General features: G+C 35.3%; 1 protein-coding gene across 2 annotated transcripts; it reads left to right on the top strand.

Moving 5' to 3' along the window:
- Positions 1-7,246: 7,246 nt before the first annotated feature.
- On the top strand, positions 7,247-21,635 carry LOC123531258 (uncharacterized). 2 transcript variants are annotated; one of them, XM_053518682.1, is made up of 6 exons: positions 7,247-7,400; positions 16,003-16,097; positions 16,419-16,487; positions 17,200-17,394; positions 17,863-18,020; positions 20,195-21,635. In XM_053518682.1, exons 2-6 carry the CDS (start codon positions 16,019-16,021, stop codon positions 20,219-20,221), a joined length of 528 nt encoding a protein of 175 aa, XP_053374657.1. In that variant the 5' UTR covers positions 7,247-7,400; positions 16,003-16,018; the 3' UTR covers positions 20,222-21,635. The 2 variants fall into 2 exon arrangements, with proteins under 2 accessions (XP_053374657.1, XP_045168001.2); XM_045312066.2 differs by lacking the exon at positions 7,247-7,400 and adding an exon at positions 14,384-14,433.
- Positions 21,636-22,311: the final 676 nt, after the last annotated feature.

The raw sequence follows: 22,311 nt of genomic DNA on the forward strand, positions 1-22,311 counted from the left end.
ACTCGTCTAGCCACCACTCTGGACTGAATTCGTAAATGCTTGGTTTAAACGGACTGAACGATATTTGGCTTAAAAATGTGAACAGCTTGTATAATACGGCATAGGGAAACTTTGGGAGATCATCACAAAAGTTAACTATTTTAAACAAAATGTATAGAATTTGAATGGTTATAGCATGGTAGGTTAAAAGGTATAATTTTGTGGTGTGTTTCCATATTATGCCTAAAACATACACTCAAGAGATTCAGGAAGATGACACAGTCCTAAACAAATTAAGAATCAACATGATAAAGGTGGCTCAGTTACCGTAACTACGTTGGGTAACTGGGCTATTCGGACAATTCATCATATTGCGTTTCCCGAAAACATTAAAGTGGCGTTTCGGGTACATTTGCCCGAAATGTGATATTAACATGTATCCAATTGCTGAAATAATACTACTTGAGAGATGCTGTCATTTGTTAGCAAGAAACAAGCTTCAGTAACCCGAATTTCCCTTAGGCCTATTTACTTGGCCGATGAATTTTGCTAGAAATGGTAGATTTGATATAGTGAAAATGTATTGTTAGAATGTGGCTTTTTGTTTCTAGAATAATGAAGGTTTGTTACTTGTCACAAAATAGTGAGAGTTGTAGTAAAACTAAAAGACTGGTCATATATGTACCAAAATAATACAACCAGTTCTCTGTGAAAACTTGCTTAAATAGACTGGCATTTGTCAGTATTTCATTGAATAAAGATATCAACAACAAAAAAACCCCAATTAAATTTTGTGACAAATTCTTTATTATCAGTCTAGTGGCTAGTCTAGACCCAGACCTACATTAGATCGATAAAACAAATTATTTAACTGATTTTGTTATTGGACCTGGTGTCAGTATGATAAAGTATGTTAATTTGTTAACGCTTTATAATACTGGATCATGGAGAGTCACTAACGCTATGTGTACAAGATATAGAAATATTCGATAATGGGGAAAGTTGCTATAGTAACACCGGAGCTATGGCCTTTAAATAAGTCTAAATTATCTTATGTCACATTGTAAGCACTTGATCTAGAGGTCACATATTTTATCCGATTTATATAAAGTATACCGGGTAAAATTCGATTGTTCATTGTAGAAGCTGAACACATAATCAAGGTTTTCTGTTGCAATGTTGCCTGTCGTGTTACTGTGGTTTGGAACCCCCGGGCCCTTGATCGAATCTATTGATGATCATGATATGAGCAAAGAGACATGTCAAGTGCCTCGCGGTACATATCTTAGGCTGTCTGGTGGTTCTCATGAGGCGCATTACCGTCGTCATATGGCTCACCGAGGTTATTGTTGGAGGCCACCGATCGTTTTCCCATAGACTTCCATTATAACATCATGGCGTGTACGGCCTTCCATAAATCGAAACATGTATAAATATCTAATTACATATTCTTGAAGAACTATATTAGTTCAACTAAAATAACTGACAAAAGCATATAAATTGTGATACTTTATTTGAATATTCTTCACGCGAAAGATATGACTTCACCCCCACCATTTGTATCGATGGCATTGCGGGAGAAACCCATTTCAAGAAACTTTTTTCAATGTCTATATAAATGTAGATGTATAATAAAATATCGTAAACGAAGTAAAAGGTTAGCAGTTTGTAGGCTATGGATGTCTCGGCTTATTTCCTTTTTCAGTTTTACATGTAGGTATCCCGTTTAGGCGACTACTCTACACTTAATGCACTGTGTCCAATGAACTATCTACACTTTATTTCCACGTATTGCATCTCCGACAGCCAGGTGGAAAACACTTATCTCCAAATTTTTGCTAAAAATTATCTTTCTTAAAGTTTGGTCATATTATGAACATTAGAATATGAGGTTTTGTCTCTAAACTATCTTTAGAAAAATCCAAACTCAAGAAAAAAAAATGACCGAGTCGGGAATCGAGCCTGGGCCGCCGCGGCAATAAGAACTTTCACGCTGTCACAGAGGAATATGTATTTAACGATATTTGAGCCGTGCCATGAGAAAACCAACATAGTGGCATCCGCGCAGTCTGGTCAGGATCCATGCTGTTCGCTTTCAAAGCCTCATGACATCATGACAAGGGCGTGAACATTTTATAATTTGAAACTAAATATACATGGATTTATACATGTGTATATATAAATAGGAACTTTGAAAGCGAATATACATACATTTTTATACAGGTATATATGTGTTATGCCAAGGTTTTCATTTAAATATTAGTAATTTATAAAGCCATTTAGGGAAGAATTCACTGGTATGAATTACACCTACCATAGTCTGACTGACTTACCTGCCCTCGTTGCAGTAGGGCATAATTTGAGTAATATAGATTATTTTACAGTAATGTAAACATTACATTAGTTTGTTTATAAGTAACTAGAGGTGTACTGGTCAGGAACCCAGGCAATCCTTGCGTGTATCAGTGCTATACACTGGGCACGTTAAAGAACCAGGCTGTCTATTCGCAACAAGCTAAGCTTAGTTAGCCGGACAATCCTGTATCGGATTTCTGATCTCTCTCTCGTGGGGGCTTTGTCTCACTCTGTCCCTCTGGTCAGATCGCTCTGTGTCTGTACTAGTATAGGATGAATTATGCGCCCTGCGTGGCTGCGTTTTAACTATGCAAAGCGCCTTTGAATGAAAAGGGCGCTATATAAATCTGGTATAATAATAATGATAAGAATAATAAGAATAAGTAAATAATACCTTGATTGTATATTTTGATATGTTTACCTCGCACCTTCCTTGTTTGTTATTACAAGACCATGTCCTAGATTTTGACATAGATCTACATGTATTTTGGATGGTATATTTTCTGCTACTTGTAGACCCTATCTACTGCAAAGGAAGGTTTGTTTAAGAAGTTCTAGATTAATTTGTAATGATTACATCTCTGATAATGAATTATTGTTGACATTAAAGTGTAATAGGCCTCTCGAGTATACACATTTGTCAGTATCGAAGTGCTCTTAATCTATTTTATGTTAAAGGCACTGATTTCCGGATTTGGCTAAAAAAACCTTTCTTCCAAATTGGAGCTGGTCATATTATGAACATTAGAATATGATTTTTTGTTTCTAAAATATTTTAAAAATCCCAAATCAAGAAAACAAGATGACCGCGTAAGTTTGTCAGTAATTCAGTTTTAAAGCCTTCTTAAGAAATATAGCATTTATTTCAAGATATCTAAACATTTTTTTTGTTGTCGAACGATCTGGAGGCATGCCGCTTTAATTTGTAAATAAAGTCTCGTGCTTTTCAGTTCATTGGATTGCGCACGTGCAACGTCCAGTGATGTCCACTTTTTGTTATAAAATTACTCAATCATTTCTTTTACGGACGTTATGTTATGTTGCTAAGTGTTTTGACCAATGATTTTACGTGCTTCTTCAATTAGACGAGAAAAGTGCCTATATATGGTCGCTTTCATGTCATCTCGGAGAGGAGCTTTTGCGCTGTGTTAGTGGGTGTTTCACCCACTCTTTTTGTTTTGGGACATATCGATTTGTTTGCTTAATTGTTTTCTTCATTTTTTATAATAACATAATAATGTTGTAAATTTTCAATTGTAGTTTTTTGTTGTAGATCTAACTCATCCCAAGTCGGGATTCGAACTCCCTCAAGCCCGTTACAAAAGCATAAATTTGCTTCGCTGACATTTTTGAATGTATATTTTGTGTTTTGTTTCTGCAGTTTAGTGTCAATTTCAGGAACGTTCGAGCACAGGAAAAATAAAGGCCCAACATAATTATATATATTTCGTTACTATAGTTATAAAATTATTCAGGAATGCAATACCAGAACAAAATAGCTTCTACATCAGAACAAATATGATAGATCTATATAGTACCATATTTCGATATGAGAGTCATATTTCGATGGGAGAAATATGCACGAGTTCTACAGCTGAAATATTGCTCGACTTTATGAGCGCAATATTCAGGCTTCCGCGAAAGAACGAGTGCATATTTCTCGATGCAAATCTAATAATCTTTTTATTACATACACATACTACCCATATCATATAACTGATATTGATTTGTTTTTTAACTTGATAAAAATTGAAAGTATCGTCAACATGGTCAATAAAGAACTTTCAAACGCGACGCCACGCATGAAACTGACGTCACAGATGACGTCACGGACCCCGATATGAAATTCGAACGTCAGTATAGAAAAATATTGACGTTTCAGGTTCCATTGCAACTTTAAGGAGTTTATAATTGAGTATGTAATAACTTTTCATTATTTGCATAGGTGCTATTCATCGGTTAGTATGAGTTTTCGGGTTTAACGTCTTTTTCAACAAATTTTCAGTCATATAAATCAGTGAGGTGGCCTATGACACCTCTACTGTATACTGTATGTAATAAATACCGACCGAAGTGGAGGTTTACATCGCTATACTCGAGGTTAATATGACGATGCATACCGACACTGAGGCTCGGTATCTGATTTACCGCATGATCGTGTGTAGGCCTAGTACACATGTATGATACAGAACAGCAGATGAAGGTTGCGGCATGCTGAAGTAAAAAGTGTATGAATATCATCATTCACACTATGTTGATAGAAAATTTACTAGATCTACATAATTATGGTTTGCATGCTTAACCTTTACCAAACTGCTTGTTATTGCTACTATTTCATATTTTTTTCCTGACACTGACAGAGTACAATTCTTTAATAGAATCTAATTCAAATTCTATACAAACACGTAATACAAACTATTTGAATGCTTCTAGAGCAATCTCTACCTCCTACTTAACAGCCAGTCTTCCTAATCGGCTCAGTAAGCTGTTCGATCACAAGACTTTGAAAAAATATGTCACAAGTTCGTTTACCCCCGATCGTGACATGTGTTCTCCTTGATTATTTAACATAAAACAGGTGTGCTTGAAATTGTTCGTTTTAGTAAAAACTATATGGAGAAAATGTCAGTTGCTTGCAGAGAACAATTTAATACTGGTGCAGAATCCAGCACCATGTGTAAGTGTAAATGACCGCAGCTCAGTCGGGAGAGTGCAGATGTACAGATGGCTGTCCTGAGTTCAATCCTCGGGCGTATGTTCTCCGTGACGATTGATAGAAGACATTGTATCTGAATTTTTTCTTCCTCCGTCCGTTAGTCATGTAAGGAAGTTGGCAATTACTTGCAAAGAACAGTTCAATATTGGTACAGTATCATGAAAACTGCCCGCCGTAAAATAACTGAAAAACCGAAATACTGTCGAATAACGGCTTTAAACCCCAAAACAAAGCATAACCGTTACAGATGAAAACATTTGTTTAACATAAATCAAATCAGCTAAACAATAGTGTTTCCTGTAAGTTACTTTTTGCTCATAAATAAGGCTGGGAGTATCTTCGAAGCCAATCTGACTAAAATACCTGATATGCCTAACGAAGCGTGGCGTTAATTTGTGATGATTTTAATCAGATTGAATTAAAGCAGAATTGTGTTGCTCAGTATTTTTTTTTTTTAATTTCTCAGTATTCAACATTAGGGGGCATGCCTTCAGAAATTTGGATGTAACACGTTACATTGTAATACCAAGGTATTTAGAACACATGTGAAAGTCTAGCAAATATGCCGACAATATCAACGTATTAAAATTGATATAAATTCTGCGTTTCCATCGCAATAGAGAGCTTCGTTTTTGTAGACATGCTTAAATTCACTTAATAATTTAGTTGTATTTTATCATTTAAATTTACAAGCAGTTAAAACTAGTACAAATATGTACTTTCTACTGTTTTCTCAAGAAAACAGAGCTTAACTTAATATAAATTTTTTGGTGGTGTCGTTTTACATAGTTTTAGCCGTTTTTTCCACATTATTTCAATAACAAAACGGTGGTCAGTTAACCTAACCAGATTTGTGGATTCCGCAACAGTAGTGACTTGGACTCGGCCGAGTAGATAAGGTCGCCGACTTCGTATCTCTTGCCAATAACCTCTGTTGGTCCGAAACCTTGCAAAGAGTAAAGAATTGTTTCTTCTTAGAAGCCGCCCAGCTGGCTTATAGAAAGTCGGTGGTTCTACCCAGGTGCCCGCTCCTGATCAGCTTATGCCCGGGGACCATATGACCTATAAATGTGTCGGTAAAAAATTAAATCAAGCTATAAACATGATAAAGTAACTTAGGACTACACATTCATATGACTCGAATATCGAGAACGACAACACACTGTCATCTTTCAAATCGAGCGTGGGATCAAAGTTGCAAACTCTGGATGGATGCAAAGCACTGTGTTTTACTTTATTGAACTAAACATGTGTTTACATGATAAAACGAAAATTTTAAACAAATGTTGCTTATGCTGGAACTACATTATTGCATGGAACTAAATGTACTGGTCAGTACGCCTCTGTATTCACATCCTTTTTCAAAAGTGTGATATTAAACAGGGAAATTATCCGCGTACTTTTATACGTAATTGTTAAAACAAATTTGATTTTGTATAAGTGCGCTTGCAAAGCACGAGCGCAGGTTTGTATTAAATACCTAGTCGTCATCTTAGGGACCTCTGTGGCCGAGTGGTTAAGGTCGCTGACTTCAAATCACTTGCCCCTCACCGATGTAGGTTCCAGCTTCACTCGGGGCGTTGTATTCTTCATGCGAGGAAGCCATCCAGCTGACTTACGGAAGGTCGGTGATTCTACCGAAGTGCCCGCTCGTGATGAAATAATGCACGGAGGGGCATCTGGGGGTCTTCCTCCAGCATCAAAGCTGGAAAATCGCCATAATTATGACCTATAATTGTGTCGCTGCGACGTTAAAACCAACAAAAATTAAATAAATAAATAGTCGTCAGGTTAGTAATTGGATACCAACCTGCGCTCGTGCGTTTTTCAGGTTGATACGCTCAATACTAACTCGACCAAAATAAAGGAGTCATGCGATAAAATTCAGGGAAGTCTAAATGTACGCCAAAAACAAATTTTACCCATCCCGCCTTATCCAAGTTACAGTTCAATTACTAGGTCATACGTGTTTACACGTTTTCAACCCAAAATTTCTCTACTTACAAATAAAAATGACCTTTCTACTTTTTGATTATGTTTTGTTTTTAGCTTGAGCTCACGTTTTTCTTATACAAGACACACTAAAGTATGGAACCATGAGTTTAGGTTACATAACGCAATTTTTAATGTTTACAAACATGATGTTTACGAAAACGAACTGTAGCAGTTATTTTTATCGATCTGACATATGATATACATATTGACATTTTGTATTTTGAAATCGAATATAAATAGACCTACTAGATTGTACGTTAGTATGCATTTTGAAATCGAACATGCATACAGGTATATATATAAGTGCGTTTTGTCGAGATATTAAAAATACCGGGATTTTATACAGCAACTAAACGTAAGAATTTACCACTTCCTTGTTTGTTATTATTTACAAGAACATGTCCTGGATTTTGGCGCATGTAACTATTTCAGGGTATCCGCTGCTGATTGTATTTTTCTGCTACATGTAGGTCCAATGTGGGTTTATTTAATATAACTTCTGCATCTACTACAAAGGAAAATGTGTCTAAGTACTTGGTCTAGATTAAAAACTAAATTTCATAGGCTAAGGTCCCATTTTACTTTTGGAAAGTGTACAATTTCCAATCTGCTTCTTTTTATATATCAAAAATCACCCTGTATGCTGTGCAGCTTGAGCAGCGATTATCTTTTCAATGTCATGATAACGCAAAAGTTATTTTTCCAGTGGTTATTGCTACTTACATCTCACATGAACTTTATAGCACCCTGGCAAACACCTCTCTCAAGTTTGTTCAGATAGTTAGCTTGGTTCCTTTTAGGGGCTTCCAGAGCGGAAAGTAGAAAAAAATATTCTAATAGCTTGTCCTCATGAACCATATTTTGGATCTTCAGCGAACATGGTTTGGAGCATCAATCTATGAACCTCTCTTAATTTGGTACAGGTTTCATGTCGCCCCTTTTCATTTGTTCCATTGGTTGTGACTGGCCACTTTCTGGATCTCCAGAAAACGACTTTTCCACTCCAGAGTACTTGATAGGTATTCCTAGAGACTGCTTAAATGACTTGTCTTGAACCGCTTGATGAATCTTCAGCAAACTTAATCTGTAGCATCCTTGTGTGGACATTTCTTAAACGCATTCAAATGATTTAGTTTGAAAAACCTTTAAACAACTTCTTATCATGAACCACTTAATGGATCTTCACCAAACTTGCTCTTTGACAGCCTTATGTAAACCTTTGTCTATTTTGTTCAGCTGACCCTGCTTCAAGTTGTGAAATAATGGCAAAATATTTAAATGATTTCTTCTTATGAACTGCTTTATGGATCTTCACCAAACTTGTTATATGATTTTCTTGTATGGCCCTCTCTCAGATTTGTTTATTTGTTCAAATGGTTCAGTTTAGCTGAAATAGAAAAAAAAACTTAAAAAAGGACCTCAGTCAAATTGATTTCAAATGGTTTATCTTTTACACCTTTAGGAGCCACGAAATCTCTTTAAATCCTTTAAACGACATTTTCGCACTAACCACTTGATAGATTTTCACGAACTTTGGTATGTAACATTCTTTTATAATCTTCTCGTAATTTTATTTAAAAAATGGCTTTGCGTTGCCCATTTTAGGGGCCACAAGAGGTAAAATTTAAAAAAAACAACACTTTTTCTTATGAATCCCGTGATGGATCTTCAGCAAACCTGGGCTATAGATTTTATGGTCCTCTTTCAGATATCTTCAAATGGTTCCGCTAATAAAGATCTTTTGAACGACGTCTTGACATACATTTGCTTGATAGATCATCACCAGACTTCCTGTTTAGATCTCTTTAAAGTGTGTTCACATGGTTCCGATTGACCTTCTATACGATCCACTTCCGCTAAAATAAGAAAACCTTTAAACGACTTCTCATGAACTGCTTTATAGATTTTCACCAAACTTGGTCAGAAGCGAAGTGCTAAGTTCAAGGTCCTCCTCAGATTTGCTACTCAGTGCCGTCTGGGCCTCTTGTTTCCAGATAAGGAATTTTTATCTTTTCACTTTAAAAATGACTGAAAGAATTATTTTACTCTGTTGCGTAAGCAAATCTGTTAAATTGGCATAATACATATGTAACTTTTTAACTGCTATCTGCTAAATTTTATTTTTCTTAGTAGTCACTTGTAGTAAGCAGTCACTAAACCCATTTAAAAACTCGATCTAGCATAAACTAAGTTCCGTAACTGTTAATGTCATTTAAAAAAAATACATCCCTTTTTGGACTTAGACATTTGGTTCAGAATTGTCTGTGGGACCCTGAAGAAAAATGCTTAATAACACTTACTGTTAAAACCGTTGCAAAACACGAAATTTTGTTTAAAGATAACGTGTATTACTATCAAAATTGTATTTAAAAATATATACCGATACTATTGAATGATTTCAAACATTAGATAAATATCAGTTAAACGTTTATACAGATATCAGTAAACTGTTTGTCGTTTTCTGTTTTCTTTTCGCTCGTTTAGTAAGGACGAAATATAAGAGGGTGTTTATCAGCAATTTGAAATATATGAATATATTCAGTCATTCGGAAATCACGCTGACCTTAATATGATATCATATTAAGATAAAGATAACGTGTATTACTATCAAAATTGTATTTAAAAATATATACCGATACTATTGAATGATTTCAAACATTAGATAAATATCAGTTAAACGTTTATACAGATATCAGTAAACTGTTTGTCGTTTTCTGTTTTCTTTTCGCTCGTTTTGTAAGGACGAAATATAAGAGGGTGTTTATCAGCAATTTGAAATATAGGAATATGTTCAGTCATTCGGAAATCACGCTGACCTTAATATGATATCATACATACAATACGTATCGAGGTAGTAACCCGCTATGCAAATAATGAAAAGTTGTCCCCCAAAAAGACTCTGGTGAGCTTTTTAAGATAAATGGGGCGTCGGGGATTATACCTATTAAAATGGAAAGACAGCGAAAAATCACTCACAGGAAACTAGTTTGTTTGTTTTGACGCGGAAACAGTTTGGTTCCAGTACTGCACTCCGGAATCAGACTAGCAGGCAAAATATGTATGTTGGGCCTTTCTTTTCCCTGTGCTCGAACGTTCCTGAAATTAGCAACGATGATGAGCATTTCCTTGACCAGTTAAACTGAAAAATTGACACTAGTGCCCATCCATTCTTCGACTAGTAGCGAGTATTCACACCTGTTCATATTCAGTGCCATGTATATAAACACGTCAAGAAGACAGAACGAAGTATACTATTTATATTTATTGGATAAGTTAAAACATATAAACATATAGATACAGTTTAATACATAATTTTGGTATGTATTTGTACTGCCAGTCTGAAAGAATGACTGACATTTTTTAACATTATGTCTTCTTAAAGATTCAACTGTCATTTGTTGTTCTGGTATGTTGTCACCTTCTTGTGTTTTTCTCCGCGCAAAGAAGTTGTCATATTAAATGGTTCACTACATGTATCCTCTCCAGAATGTATCATTAAGGCTCACTGGTATAATCTGAATTTGTGCAGTGGCAATGATATTTCTCAAAACAATAGAGTTATAGTAATTTTTCCATTGTTTGATAAAGAAGAAGTATATTTTATCACAAATAGACATAATGCTCCCCTGCATGCTATGTTTGGGTGTTTTTTTTTCTTTGAATTTATATTGTTTATCATTTTCTAAAATACTTTTTATGCCCAACTTCGAAGAAGCGGGGGTGTATTCCTTTGCACCTGTCGGTCGGTTTTTCGGTCAGTCTGTCGGTAGACTAAATGGTTTTCGGCCAATAATTTGAGAACCACTTACTTAATAACCTTCAAACTTGGTAGTATGATTGGACTTATGAATTTGGTGGGTTAGTAGGTTAAAGGTTAAGGTCACAGGGTCATGAACCTTTAGAACGGTTTCTGCTCAATAACTTAAGAACCACTCGACCAGAACCTTCAAACTTGATAGCATGATTTGACTTATGACATAGATGACCCTTATAGATTTTTGGGTCTGTAAGTCAAAGATGAATGTTACGGGTGTCTGAACATTGAAAACTGTTTCTGCACGGAAACTTGAGAATCACTTGACCAAGAACCTTCATATTTGACAAATTGACTGGGCTTAATGAAGTAGAAGACCTCTATAGGTTTTGGGCTCAGTAAGTCAAAGGTCAATGTCATATGGGCCTAAAACTTGAAAACCGTTTTCACTCAATGACTTCAACACCACTTGACCCAGTATCTTCTTACTTGTAAGCCTGATTAAGTTTGATGACCCTTTTTGTTTTGGGGAGTAAATAGCCGAAAATAGGTCATGGTCAAATTGATCAAGAGACTTAAAATGGTAAACCGATCATAGGGGCATACGTTTTTTTTTATAAAAAAACCCTCTTATTTTATTGATATTAAATGTGAAGTTACTTCACATAAAAACAGGTCATACATGTATCCTGAGTTTATTACTTTGCTCCTACATTTTGTTGTTTGTTCTTTAATATTGTATTGACGAAGCAGTCATATGCATTTCATGTTTCATAATTTTGATTAATTTCGGAATTACACGTACGGGCTTCTGGACTATAAAATCCTAGACGGCACAATTAGCATGCTGGAATGTTATATGAACTAGCAGTGGATTTTGAATTTACCATTTAAAAGTAATATTTTGATTTATATAAGTAATGTAAATACTGGAATTATTTGTTTGCAAGTAATCTATAAGCAAGATTGAAAACATATTCAATAATTAAAAATTTATGTTGTATAGGTAATGTTCGTCCATATTATCAATTTAAACGTAAAGTCACTGTTCGAAATGAAAAAAATCAATAAAGTCTCAGTTTTGCAAGGACAAAGATGTTCATTCTAATAAAAATTCGCCACAGTAGAAGTGATGATGGTCGCATGTAAGTTTGTAGTTGACACAACAAGTAACAGAATGTGGATATCTGATAGATCAATGCACTGTTGAGATGTGGTCGGACGTAAAACGTTGATAAAACCAAATTATGTAAAAAGTCACTTCGAAAATTTCAGAACCTTTCCACAGACTTTGTCCGGAGCATATCTTCTACATGCATGAAGGGATTTTGATGAAACTTGGCACAGTTGTTCACCATCATGAGACGGAGTGTCATGCGCAAGAACCAGGTCCCTAGGTCTAAGGTCAAGGTCACACTTAGAGGTCAAAGGTCAAATTCAAGAATAACTTTGTCCGGAGCATATCTTCTTCATGCATAGAGGGATTTTGATGAAAGTTGGCACAATTGTTCATCATCATAAGAAGGAGTGTCATGCGCAAGAACCAGGTCCCTAGGTCTAAGGTCAAGGTCACACTTAGAGGTCAAAGGATACAAGAATGAAAACTTTGTCCGGAGCATTTCTTCTTCATGTATAGAGGGATTTTGATATAACTTGGCACAAATGTTCACCACCACGAGACGTAGTGTCATGCGCAAGAACCAGGTCCCTAGGTCTAAGGTCAAGGTCACACTTAGGGGCCAAAGGTCAGATACAAGAATGACTTTGTCCGAAGCATTTCTTCTTCATGCATGGAGGGATTTTGATGTAACTTGACACAATTATACACCATCATGAGACGAAGTGTCATGCGCAGTTCCCTTCTTTAGAATTACTTCCCTTTGTTGTTACTATAAATAGCTTATATTGTAACTTTTTCATTACTAGTCGTAGGGAAAAATCGAGACCACTTTTCTGTAGTACAACATGCATGCTACATCAAATTTTGAGGTGTATTTTGACCAGTCTCTACCTGGTAAAGATTTTTGTGTGGACTTACAATTTTTTTTTTCTTTTTTTTTTTTAAGATTAACTTCCCTTAGTTGTTACTATAAATAACTTATATTGTAACTTTTTTATAATTGACCGTAGGGAAAACCCAAGACCACTTTTCTGTGGTACAACATAGATGTTTCTTTCCAATTTTAGATGTATTTTAAGGTATCTCTACCTGGTAAGGAGTTTTTTGTGGACTTAGAAAAACAAAACACTTACAGTTATTACTAAACAACCACAAAATTAAAATTCCATTTGCAAATACAGGTGCTAGAGTAAAGAAATTTGCTGTGACGGGCGTATATTGTGACATTCTTGCACTCTTGGGGTTTTTTTTGTATTTCCTTGGATATATGTGAAGGTATCGGACCACTTCAGCTCTTGTACTTGTGACAGGAGGTCTTAAAGAAACAGGCTTAATTAACCAAGTTGGTCAGTCACGGTTGCAAACTGGCAGACATTTGTGTTTTGCTTTATTAAAAGCACCAGTCTGAGAGCATGGAAAAAGATGTAAGAACACTCGTCAACGATTGTGCTAACGAATGTTTTTGAAATAGCTCTATTCCAAATACATTTTGTGATCAGCGGTCAGACTACCTGATTAGAGTGTGAACTCCCAATTATTACACTACGTTAATTGCGTGGTATCTTAATTATCGCCGGTTTTTTTCGCAATTCTATAAAGTAGCTCTGATATTGCCTTTCTCTCTTCGTAAACCAACAGTGTGATATTGACCTATTTACAGTAACTGGGAAGGCGTTTCATATATTTCTTCTTCTTCTTCTCGTTCGCGTTTTCATATATTTAATCTACCGTCCATATTGATAAAAAGTATCGCTGAACAGAATATTATTTAACAGTTTACTGGTAGGGTACATTGACCTACACAGTTTACGGAGCAGCAGGTCATATAAAACAGGTCGTTTACAATTATCTTATTTGGACAGAGCTGTAAATAAAAGACTTAACACGGATATATAAGTATTGTATACAGTGTATTCAAATTATAAGGATTTTAGATTTTTAAGGTAAGTGAGTTCATCGTTTTTTCACCTGCATGGTAGACAAAGTACTTCGTTTTTCCATTCTATTCCGAGCTGACGTTAGTCTCAATTTGACTGACATCTACTGGATATAGACCTAAGCAAAATTTATAACAGTATTGCGACTCTTATAAATTGAAGGATATATTTATCTGGGTTATACAGATTGTATTCATCAAAAATTCTTGGTGTCAAATGCTAGGACATAAGCGTATTTATCGGCTTGTTTTTATCAGTTTTGAGGTCAGCGATGTTTTTTGTACTGAGTTCAATGACTCGCCTGTCGATTGATTTTCTTTACCTTGTCTTGCGGTTATATTTTTTAGTTGTTTTTCGTTGTACTCTTCTATTGATTAGAGAAATCAGCACTCCGATCAGTAATTTTTCCTCAGTGAAAAATGTAAGAGGTGTAATTTATATTAATTGATATTTAGTTGTTTTTATTCTGTATTCTACTAAATTGTACATTTTGAAATCGAACATACATACTTATATATATATAAGTGCGTTTTGTCGAGATATTAAAACATACCGGGATTTTATACAGCCTTTAAAGGTAAGAATTTTCTGATTTACCGGTATGAGTTCTTTAGATAGTAGTCCGAGTTACTTACCCACACCAAAGTACACAGGAAGTTGCTAGTATAAAACAATACCAAAAAAGCAGGATTTGAGTTGAAATATATTATTAGACAGTAACATACGTGAAGTGATTATGCTTTTAACGACATCTTCTCACTAACCACTTGATGGAACAAACTTTAAAGCGGTCTGAACAGGAAGTCTGGTGATGATCTATCAAGCAAATGTATGAAAAGTCGTTCAAAAGCTCTTTATATATATTAAGATCTTTTGAACGGCCTCTTTCATGGTTTTGATTGACCTTTTATACGATCCACTTCTGCTAAAATAAGAAAACCTTTGAACGACTTCTTCTCATGAACGGCTTTATAGATTTTCACCAAACTTGGTCAGAAGCAAAGTCAGAAGTTCAAGGTCATCCTCAAGTTAGCGGCTCAGGGCCATCTAAGCCTCTTGTTTCAAGATAATGTATTTATTTTTAATCTTTTTCACTTTAAAAATGATTGAAAGAATTATTTTACTTTGATGCCTAGGCAAAATCTGTTAAATTGGCATAATATATATGTAACTTTTTAAATTATAAACTGCTATCTGCTAAATTTTATTCTTCTTTCGACAGCTGTATACAGTTAAACCTGCCTTAGTGGTCACCTGTAGTAAGCAGTCACTAAACCCATTTAAAAACTCCATCTAGTATAAACTAAGTTCCGTAACTCTTAATGTCATTTAAAAAAAGAAACCTCCCTTTTAAGACTTAGACATTTGAATCAGATTTGTCTATGCTGGCATGGAGAAAAATGCTAACACTTGTGCTTAAAAACACTTAAAGTTAAAACCTTTGCAAACACGAAATTCTGCTTAAAGATAATTGTATTAATGATTTCAAACATTAGATAAGTAGCAGTTAAACTTTTATACGGATATCAGCAAGCTGTTTGGCGTTTTCTGTTTTCTTTTCTCTCGTTTTGTAAGGACGAAAGATAAGTGGGTGTGTAACAGAAATCACGCTGACCTAATATAATATCATACATAAAATACGTATCGAGGTATTAAAGGCCATCTAACCAATGAGTAGCACCCCGCTATGCAAATAATGAAAAGTTGTTCCTAAAAGAGACTGGTTTGTTTTTAAGATAAATGGGGCGTCGGGGAGTATACCTTTTAGAAATGGAAATACAGCGAAAAATCACTCACAGGACTAGTATATGTTTGTTTTGACGCGGAAGCTGTTTGGTTCCAGTACTGCACTCCTGAATCAAACTAGCAGGCAAAATATGTATGTATGTTCCAGAAATTAGCAACGATGAGCATTTCTTGACCAGTTAAGCTGGAAAATTGACACTAGTGCCCATACATCTTTCGACTAATAGCAGATTGTGCGAGTATTTACACCTGTTCATATTCAGTGCCATGTATATAAACACGTCAAGAAGACAAAACGAAGTATATTATTTTTTGTTACTTGTATAACGATTTTCAGAATGTATATTAGGGATTTTTATGTAATGCAATCCTCTTAACGTCATTCTTCTATTTTTCATAGGTTTCAACATTAGATAATGGATGAAAAAACAGACTTGCGTGTTGCAGATGATAAAACGGCTGGTGTAAAATCGGGAACATTTCTAAAATCGAAATGTAAGTGAATTACAAACTTTTATGCCTCCTTGATTCTGTCTGTATTTTATGATTAACTGAAAATTATGTTCAGCTTCAATAGAATATGCCCGCGTAGCTCAGATCTACGGATCGCGGGTCAAGGCATTATATATGTTCTCCTTGATTGATGAATTGCATTTGTCTGAAGTCATTCGTCTTCCACCTCTGATTCATTTGGGAAAGTAGGCAGTTAATTGGGGAGAACAGATTAGTACTGGTACAGAATCCAGAATACGTGTTTAAACCTTTTAAGATTGAACAACTACATTTCAAGTTTTATTGTGCATTTTTCTGTTTCAGGTCTGCTTTTCCTTCTAATCGCAATTCATGTGCTTTGGTTTGGTATGGGAGTGGCGAAAATCCTTATTGGTGAGTTAAATTAGTAACCTTAAAACATGCATAGACAGTAGCATCACACTTTATTCTGTACATTTTTGTAAGACCTCTATTTGAAAAGTAATACAGCGGGTTGAGCAAAGTAAGTGGCGTCCGTACTGATAGGTTGACTTCAAATAGTTTTTGATACAAAGACATGATGGTAAATGTACATCAAGACAATAACATATATATTGTATATACAACAGCAAACCAACATTACATCAAGACATATAACACTACAGTACATTACGATACATTCGGTAACTTTGCAAAGGTGTGATAATACAAAAGGGTTGTTTTACCAACATTAGAAATCGGTCCGTCCCTGTATATGTACATAAGTTTCAGTCCCTTCCAACAGAAAGTAATACTTGAGTTTCAAAAGTCATACATTGTATACACAACAGTGCTGTGACTGCCTTAAGTGGGGCGGGGGGGGGGGCCGCTGAACCCGGGGTTGTGGGTTCGAACCCCACTTGGGTCACGACTAGGTGTTTTCTTCACGGTCGAGCTAAAATGAATTAATATAAATTAATCGGATTAGGGGAATAATGTCCCACTTGCTTTCATAGTACATGTTCTATAATCTATATCAACATACACAGTAAAGTTTAACTGTTTAAGGTAATACTTTTGTTCTTAATATAATAAAAACGTGTCTTGTATAATGTAAACAAAACGTAATTATGCACGATCTTTTCAGGTGCAATGTATATTGATGATTGCGACCGTTTACAAATGATTCCAATCTGGCTAATTGTGGACGCATTCATACCAATCCTCTTTGTCGTCGGATTTGTACCTTATTATAAAGAGAGTACTAGTGACACTATGAGACAGTATGGCCGGATTTGTCTGATCGTAGCGTTGATTGTGCACTTAGCCTGGTTAGCTTGTGGTAAAACATGTTATATTTCATTATCTCCATTCTGCATTAATCATTATAATAAGTTATGCTACTTTTTTGTTTTTACCAAATATGACTTTCGAATTCTTTACTTGAGATATGGTTGTAGCGGATCTGATGTAAATTCTGATGAATTTGAATTCATACATACGAATTGAATCTATACTTTTTTTATATAAAGCTCGGTATTAATCTTTGATTTGTACTTGTACCGGTACTGTCTGTCGAACACATACATTGAATATTTTAATGTCATTTATACATTACGTACATGTACTAAATTGAATTCAGTAAAAAGCTAATATTAAACAGTCCATAGTTATATTCAGCCACTGGAAAATATTTTCGTTTCTTTCAGTTTTATATGAAACACATAAAATTCTATCATATTATATATGCACGTGTATCATTTTTGTTTTCGATTGTCATTCTTGTAAACACTCTTTTTCTACTGTACAGGTTGCATACTGATCTTTCCGGACTGGAATGCAGACGAGCACTGTGACAATGTGCTAGAGTCATTTACCAAAGCTGCGGTTATCGTCAACTGCAGTGTGATCGGCTCCTGGGGTCAGATTGTCTTTCGACTGATCTTTGTTAAGTGTTGCAGCAAAAAGGTAATCTTGAGCAAATGAATACTAGACAATCGCAGTCCAGCATACATATATCAAAATGACGAAAATGACCGAGAACTTCCAACTGATCATTCGTATATATCTGCCACCACCATAAGTGATAAGACACTGATCGATTCGTAAACATTTATAAGATTAAGTATTGATCACGATTTATAGAAGTACTTAATATTATAATGAAAAATGTAGCAGTTATTACATACTACATGTACTATGGTAGCTAAGCAGGTTACTAAAGATTGAATGAATATCGCACAATAAGAGAACATGTATATGTATACATATAGAATGCAGACAAGTAGATCTTATGTAAGGTAACGCTGTGGTTATTGATAAAACAGAAGTAACGTTTCAAACACTCGCTCATTCATATAAAATAGATGACCCTTTTTTCCGGGGTCAGTAAGTTAAAGGTCAAGGTCACAGGTGTCTGAACGTTGTAAATGATTTACACACAATAACTTGAGACCCACTTGACCAAGAATCTTCAAACTTAGTAGTATGATTGGACTTACGAAATAAATCATATTTATTGTTTTGGGGGTCAGGAAGTCAAAGGGTAAGCCGGTAACAGGTGCATGAACCTGAAAAACGGTTTGAGAGCAACTTGACCCAGAACCTTCAAACTTAGTAGCATGATTGGACTTCTGAAATAGATAACCTCTATTGTTTTTGGGGTCAGGAAGTCAAAGGGCAAGTCCGTAACAGGTACTTGAACCTTGAAAACGGCTTGAGAGCCACCTGACCCAGAACCTTCAAACTAAATAGCATGATTGGGTTATGAATTAGATGACCCATATTGTTTTGGGGGTTAGTATGTCAAAGGTAAAGGTCATAGTGATCATGGCATGGGACAATCCATCATGAAGACCATGCATGTTTTACCAAACAGCTCTTGTTTTTCGCAGAATTGATTTTTGAATCGTTACAAATATAATGATCAGACATCTAATTGAATATACATACTGTTAAAAGCCTTTCAAAAAATATCCGCTGATCTGTAGTCTAGATCTAGTCTAATCCCTTGGTGAGCTATTGTGATCAACGCTGTGTCCGTCGTCTGTCGTGCGTGCGTACGTGCGTCCGTCAAGTCGTCCGTCGTCAACATTTGTGTTTAAACGACATCTGCTCCAAAACCAATGAATGGATTTTAATGAAACTTGGCCATGATGTTCCTTAGGTGGTCCTCTACCAAAGTTATTCAAACGGTTCCGCTTGGTTGCACATAGTGGCTGCCAGAGCTAAAAATAGAAAAAATCTTCAAACGACATCTCCTTAACCGATGGTCCAGTTCTGAAATAATTTCACACAAATGGCCCTTATGTCACCCAAGATTGTTCATATTGTACCGATTCGTCAAAAAACATGGCTGCTGGAGGGCGTGGTCACTTTTCCTTATATGTATATAGTGGAAACTTTAAAAATCTTCTTGTATGAAACTACTTGCCCGATTTTAGAATAATTTTACACAAATGGTCCTTGTGTGACCCTCTACCAAGATTGTTCAAATTATTTTGATTCGTCAAAAACGTTGGCCGCCAGAGGACATGGTCACTTTTCCCTATATGTATATAGTGGAAACTTCAAAAATCTTCTTGTGTGAAACTGCTAGCCCGATTTTAGAATTTTACACAAATGGTCCTTGTGTGACCCTCTACCAAGATTGTTCAAATTATTCTGATTCGTCAAAAAACATGACCGCCAGAGGGCGTGGTCACTTTTCCCTGTATGTATATAGTGGAAAATTTAAAAATCTTCTTGTTTGAAACTGCAAGCCCGATTGTAATATAATTTTACACAAATGGTTCTTGTGTGACCCTCTACCAAGATTGTTCAAATTATTCCGATTCGTCAAAAACATCCTTCGTAAACATAACGGGGTAGATAATAACTTCTTAGATACAAAATATACCTATCTTAATTTGCATAAAATAGTACAGAGGTCTGGAGTGATAGAATTACAATACAATATATGTGGATTTTATACAAGAACGAACTCATGATAACAGTCTAATTTCTCAAATAACTGAAATACAAAAATGTATATAGTTTATGAATACAAAATCTTTCGATCATATTAAGAATATATTACATACATATACTCGTCTGGAGTTTCAAATTAATGTATGTCTAATTATTGTGTTGTTGTTTTTCAGACGACAAATTGTGGATCTCAAAACTAACAAGACATTACGGAGGATGGTCTTTGAAGACTTCTTTTTTCTATACCGTACTCTTACGTCAAAGCAGCCGTGGATTATCTGGTTTTCATTTACAACCGACGATATATGAGATCATTGGCTTTTTAAGAGTGTCAGAAAAGGACTGCCGTTGCCTGATTGTTAATTCTTATTGGATAAGTTATAACATAACCATATAGATACAATTAAATATATCATTTTGGAGGGTCAGTGTTTGTACTACCTGTCTGAAAGAATGACAGACATTTTTTTAACATTATGTCTTCTTAAAGATTCAACTGTCATTTGTTGTTCTGGTATGTTGTCACCTTCTTGTATTTTTCTCGGAGCAAAGAAGTTGTCATATTAAATGGTTCACTACATGTATCCTCTCCAGAATGTATCATTAAGGCTCACTGCTATAATCTGAATTTGTGCAGTGGCAATGATATTTCTTAAAACAATAGATTTGTAGTGATTTTTCAATTGTTTGATAAAGGAGAAGTATATTATATCACAAATAGACATAATAGTATCCTGATATATTTGTTGGTATTTGTTTCTTTGAACTGATTTTGTCTGTCATTTTCTAAAATTCTTTCATGCCCAACTTCGAAGAAGCGGGGGTATAGTCCTTTGCACCTTTCGGTCAGTCTGTCAGTAGAGCGAATGGTTTCCGGCCAATAACTTGAGAACCACTTAATTACGAACATTAAAACTTGGTAGTACTATTGGGTTAATGAAATAGATGACCCTTATTGATTTTTGGGTGGAAAGCTACGGGACACTGAACATTGAGAACTATTTATGCACGGAAACTTGAGAATCACTTGACCAAGAACCTTGAAATTTGACAAATTGACTGGACTTTATGAAGTAGAAAACCTCTGTAGTTTTTGGGCTCAGTAAGTCAAAGCTCAATGTCATATGGGCCTAAACTTTAGCACCACTTTACCCAGTATCTTCATACTTGAAAGCATGATTGAAGTTGACGACCCTTTTTGTTTTGTGGGTAAGTAGGTCAGGGTCAAAGTGATCAAGGGTCTGTAAATGGTAAACCGATCATAGGGGCATATGTGTTTTTTACAAAAAAGACTTTTTATTTTATTGATATTTAGTGTAAAATTACTCCACATAAAACAGGTCATACATGTGTTCTGAGTAGATTACTTTGCTCCTACACTGTGTTGTTTGTTCCTTAATATTGTATTATATAAGTTTTAGTGACGAAGCAGTCATATGCATTTCATGTTTCATAATTTTGATTAATTGCGGAATTACACGTACGAGCTTCTGGACTATAAAATCCTAGACGGCACAATTAGCATGCTCGAATGTTACATGAAATAGCAGTGAATATATATAGACATTTGTACATTGTTTGAGTTAGAATAAATTTTGAATTTACCATTTAAAAGTATGTGTTGATTTATATTTGTAATGTAAATGCTGGTATTATTTGTATGCAAGCAATCTATAAGCAAGGTTGGAAACATATTAAATAATTAAACGTGTATGGTGTATGGGTAACTTTCATCCATATTATCAATTAAACGTCACTGTTCGAAAAGAAAAAAAAAATTCTCAGTGTCGCTGGGACAAAGATGTTCAGTCTGATAAAAATCGGTCACAGTAGGAGTGATGGTGGTCGTAACTGAATGTGGATTTTTGATATGCACTGTTGAGATGTGGTCGCCGTAAGACGTTGATAACCCAATTTAAACCAATAAGAGAGCGGTGGTATAGGCCGCTCAATCCAAGGATCGTGGGTTCGAGCCCCACTGGGGTCACGACCATGAATTCTCATATCAGTACTGTTTTTTCCAGGAAGCGCACTCGAGAGTGGCTACAATAAGCTTGAAGCTTTCATCACAATCGAGCTAAAACAAATAAGTATAAACTAAACCAGTTTATGTAAATAGTCACTTGGACAATTTTGGACCTTTCCTGGATATATGTGAAGGTATCGGACCACTTCAGCTCTTATGCTTATGGCAGGAGGTACTAAAGAAACCAGTTTAATCAACCAAGTTGGTTAGCTATATATAGCTACGATTGAAAGCTTAGACAGACATTTGTGTTCTGCTTTATTA

The sequence above is a fragment of the Mercenaria mercenaria genome, chromosome 11, assembly GCF_021730395.1.
Source record: "Mercenaria mercenaria strain notata chromosome 11, MADL_Memer_1, whole genome shotgun sequence".
NCBI classification, from domain to species: domain Eukaryota; kingdom Metazoa; phylum Mollusca; class Bivalvia; order Venerida; family Veneridae; genus Mercenaria; species Mercenaria mercenaria.

What these genes read in the sequence shown, in the direction of transcription:
- LOC123531258 (XM_053518682.1), top strand. Translation starts at nt 16,019, where the DNA reads ATGGATGAAAAAACAGACTTGCGTGTTGCAGATGATAAAACGGCTGGT. An exon ending in AGTGGCGAAAATCCTTATTG is followed by an intron (nt 16,488 to 17,199) that starts GTGAGTTAAATT and finishes CGATCTTTTCAG; the next exon opens with GTGCAATGTATATTGATGAT. An exon ending in TTAAGTGTTGCAGCAAAAAG is followed by an intron (nt 18,021 to 20,194) that starts GTAATCTTGAGC and finishes GTTGTTTTTCAG; the next exon opens with ACGACAAATTGTGGATCTCA.